Genomic DNA, 4,170 nt, shown 5'->3' on the forward strand with positions numbered 1-4,170 from the left:
GTGCTGGTACTCGCACACAAGCACTCTTACAGGCGATGCACACTTATAGGCAGGATGAGGGAAATGTCGAGGATACTTCCCACGCGTGCCAGGTGCACTCGCCTCACACATGGTATGTGGGTGGTGATGAGTGGTTGGTTGGTTGTGATAGAGTGTGGGGATGGGGTTGTGGTGATGGGGTGAAGCGAACAAGAGGAAGAAGGGTTGATGGGGGATGATGATCACGCACCGACACACACACGCACGCGCACACGTGGTGTGTGTGATGTCAATCACACTTTCTGCTGTGCTGACGTGATGGCTTGCTCTGTGCCTGTTGTGTTCTGTTCCCATCCATGGTGCCTGCAACCACACACACACACACACATGCACATAAACACAGGTGGTGAGGTACCAGCACACATCACATGGAAGGGGGCTCCCATGCCGGCTGCTGCTGCTACGACTCCCCCGATTCGGCTGCCGTTGCTGTGCTCATGCAGTGTTCCCACATGTGAGCAAGGTGAGCCATCATGGATGCTTTGGTTGGCACATGACGCATGTGTTGGTGCTGTTGCTGCGTGTGCTTGGTGTTGCTGCTGTGGGTGTCTCGTGCACCAGTGTAGCTGTGCAGCTCACATGTCATGTACGTGTGTGTATGCTTGTGGCCGCAGGGGGGCGACTGCCTGAGGATCGTTGGAGGATGATGGGCGGTGCACACATGATGGGTTGGGAGCAGCAGCTGTGGACACACACGTCCATGGTCATGGGGGGCACATCCAACCACAGCGACGCAGTCATGCGCAGGTGTGCGTGTGTGTGGTGGGGCGAGGAGGAGGAAAGCAGAGGAGGGACAGGAAGGTGAACACGCCTGCTGTGCTCACATGCCATACCCGTGCCTCGTGTGTGATGATGTCGTTGTGTCTTGTCGTTGTGTGTTGGTTGCATGGGCACCAGGGCCACATCAGAGGAGGGGAAAGCAGCCGCCATGAATGCCACATCCTCAACCCTTCCCCATTTCGCTCTCCTTTCTCTCCTCTTCCACCTAAGCTCCGCTCTCACCACCGCCATCACCGCCATTGCCATCGACCGCACAGCCGCCATCACACTCCGGCCGACACCAGCCCCAATCTGGCGTGAGGCAGACCTTGCACATGTCACTCGCTCTCATCAAGAGGTGAGCAATGTGTGTGTGTGTGCGTGTGGATGTGTGTCAATGCTTGTGGTTGGATGGGGATGGCGTGTGGTTAATGGTGCTTCGCTGTCAACCTCACCCCCCCCTGCATTCTCTCCCATCTTGTGTCTGTGCACACGCATGATCTCAGCGTTGAGGAGGCGCATGAAGCGGTGGAACCAACGACGATGACGATGACGAGTGATGCAGGTGAGAGGCCGACTGAGATGTGTGTGTGTGTATGGTTGACACGCTGTGTTCCCTTCTTCGCCTCCCTCTTTCCTTGTCTGTTCTGTCCACTCATGTGTCTTTTGTTCCCCCTTTTTTTTGATTGATTTGGACACAAGGACATGCATTCTGACTCCATCCAACCGACCAACCAAACAGCCGAGCGAGCGAGCAAATGGACACAACGTGGCAAGGGGCCGTTTTGTTTTCACCGTTTCCACCATCAACACCAACAGCAACAGCTGATGGCTGGCTGCATTTTGGATGAATTGGCCCTCTGCCTCTCGTCCATCTCCTGCTCCTCCTCGTCGTCATTGGTCACCAACAGCAGCGACTGCGACCATGGATGTGGAGGTGAGATGAATGGGTGGGGGTGTTGGTGACGTGGGTGGCGTGTGATGTGTTGGGTGTGAACACCAGCATGTGTGTGTGCGTGTGATTGTGAGGTGTAGGTTGGATGTCGTTGGGTCTGTTGGTGGTGGCAATGGGCGTTGTTGTCGTTGACAACCTGATTCTGTGACAACTCACCTCTTTCTCCACGCACACACACAGGGTGTGATGTGCGTCGATGTGCCGTTGCCTCGGGTGACGATGACGATGGTGGTGGTGAGTGATTTGTGGTGGATGTACGTGGCGCACGCACACGCATGTGCAGATGTGATGCTTGTAGTGGTGGTGGTGGTGGTGGGGGTGTGGGGATGTGACATGTGCGTGCACAGGTGGTGATGTGGGTGATGTGAATGAGGCACAAGGAGGTGGATGTGGTTTGTTTCTGCCATGCTGGCTCACTTCGTGGTGTGATTCTTGCTGATTTTGTTGTTTGTGCTTGCGCATGTGTGCATGTGTGTGATTTACACAGGACGGTGGCCGTTCTCTTCCCAAGCCCTCATGACACGAGCAGGGCGATACACGCACACACATGTGCAAGAAAAAACGGCACCAGGTGAGACGTTGGGGCTGTGTGTGTGTGTGTGTGCGTGTGCGTGTGTGTGTGTGTGTGTGTGTGTGTGTGGTGATGGGGTGGTAGTACACATTCGTACGCACATACGCACGCACGTACACGCATGTACACATGCATGCCAACACCAGAGCAGTCATTGGCTGTGGGGTGGTTGCACTGACGTGCGTCTCACATGAATCAATCACACAACTCAAATGTGCGTGTGTGCGTGTGCGTGGCTGCAGACGGACGTGTGCGGGTTTCCCCAACCGAAATTTCCTTCCCCCTTTCCAGCCAATCGTCTTTGCTCTGTGTCGTCATCATCATCAGCCTTCCCCATGTGATGTGGAGCTGTTGAGGCGTGATTGAGACTGCGGCCAACACAGGTATTTCAGCAGTGGCGGATGTGGTGGATGTGGTGTGCCTGCTTGCCTGCTTGTTGGGTGCTTGCTTCGTCGTTCTTGTGTGTATCTGGTTCACCCGCCCACAACATGCTGCATATTCCCATGCGTGGTCCCTTGTGTCCCTCCTTTCCTGTCCTCACCATCACCGGTCATTGTTCGTCTTTGGTTGGTTTCTTCTTGCCTCACAGGCACGCAGGGCAAGCAGGCATGCAAGCTTGTGCTGCTGGTGGTTGTGATGATGGCCGTGCGCGCGCCTGTGCGCTGTGCACCGTGTTTGGGCTGCACCGATGCGGACAAGGAAGGACACGGCCCGTGCCCACCACTCTTCCCCCTTCATCTCCTCTTTCTGCTCCATCAGCGATGACGATGGTGGCCGTGGCATGTGATTGCGGTTCCCTTTTTCTGGCTTCGCTGTGGCACATTGGCTGGCTGGCTGGCTGCATCAAGCACAGGTGAGGATGACCGTTGGCGGCTGGTTGCTTGGTTGGTTGGGTTGTGTCGAGTGGTGGGAGCAGGGGGGGAGGGAAGTGACACGGTGATGGTGATGGTGGTGGTGGTGATGGGGCGACGTGGAAATGCAGAGCAGAGGAGGGAGAGGGAGAGGGAAATGATTTGAGGGCGATGATGTTGGTTGGGGGATGAGGGGTGCGTGTGCACATGCACGTGATGTCGTGTGGTGGTAATATCACATGACAATGACACACATATCAGTGGCTCATTCCTTTTGCTTGCACCTGCGCACCTGTTTGTGATTGTGATGATGACTGCAGCAGGCAACACACGGCGGTTGATGCTGGATTGGATTGGCTGGGGTTGACTGGCCATCGTGTCGTGTCGCCCATTTCTCTCTCTTCGTTGCTCATCTCAACTGGGAACACACACAGCGATGTGTGTATGTGTGCGTGTACATGCGTGTGCGTCGCCATCAACCACGCCGACAGCGACACGATGCACGAGGTGAGGGCACGCAATGGTGTGCGTGTGTTTGGTGGAAGAGGGATGAGGGAAAGTTGGGAGGAAGGCGTTCATCATGGCCATCATCACCACTACCACGGCTGTGCACCTGGTCATGTGACCGTGCATATGGGGGGATGGAGATGAGGGGAGAGATGTTGTCGTTGTGGTTATGGTGGTTGTGTTTTGCATTGTTATGTATGCGTGTGCATGGTGCACCGTCTCACTCTGCAATGCCATGTCTGACTGTGTGTGTGTGTGTGTGACTGCAGATGTGCGTGTGCGCATATGTCGGGCAGATGCGTTGATCGACGACGAGGTGTGTGTGATTGCGTGTGTGGTTGACCTTTGTGTCCTTGTGCCATCACACACAACGCACAACACCAAGCACATCATCATCATTCCACCTCGTGTGTAGTTGTTGTTCACTCATGCATGGCGTGCTCACATCCACCCCCTCCCCTTGCTTCTTCTCCTTCCTCCTCTTCTCT

The 4,170-nt window shown here is 55.4% G+C and overlaps 1 protein-coding gene across 1 annotated transcript in view; it reads left to right on the forward strand.

The window, feature by feature from the left end:
* PTSG_12361 (uncharacterized protein) overlaps positions 1 to 1,995 on the forward strand; it is a gene marked incomplete at both ends in the record, with an annotated part of 5,002 nt that extends 3,007 nt beyond the window's left edge. Inside the window, 6 exons of the mRNA XM_004993603.1 lie at positions 33 to 120; positions 654 to 786; positions 1,030 to 1,167; positions 1,305 to 1,386; positions 1,618 to 1,735; positions 1,934 to 1,995. Of these exons, the coding sequence (XP_004993660.1) occupies positions 33 to 120; positions 654 to 786; positions 1,030 to 1,167; positions 1,305 to 1,386; positions 1,618 to 1,735; positions 1,934 to 1,995 (621 nt within the window). The remainder of the gene's footprint in view (positions 1 to 32; positions 121 to 653; positions 787 to 1,029; positions 1,168 to 1,304; positions 1,387 to 1,617; positions 1,736 to 1,933) is intronic.
* Positions 1,996 to 4,170: the final 2,175 nt, after the last annotated feature.

This window comes from Salpingoeca rosetta, assembly GCF_000188695.1.
Source record: "Salpingoeca rosetta unplaced genomic scaffold supercont1.13, whole genome shotgun sequence".
NCBI lineage: Eukaryota > Choanoflagellata > Craspedida > Salpingoecidae > Salpingoeca > Salpingoeca rosetta.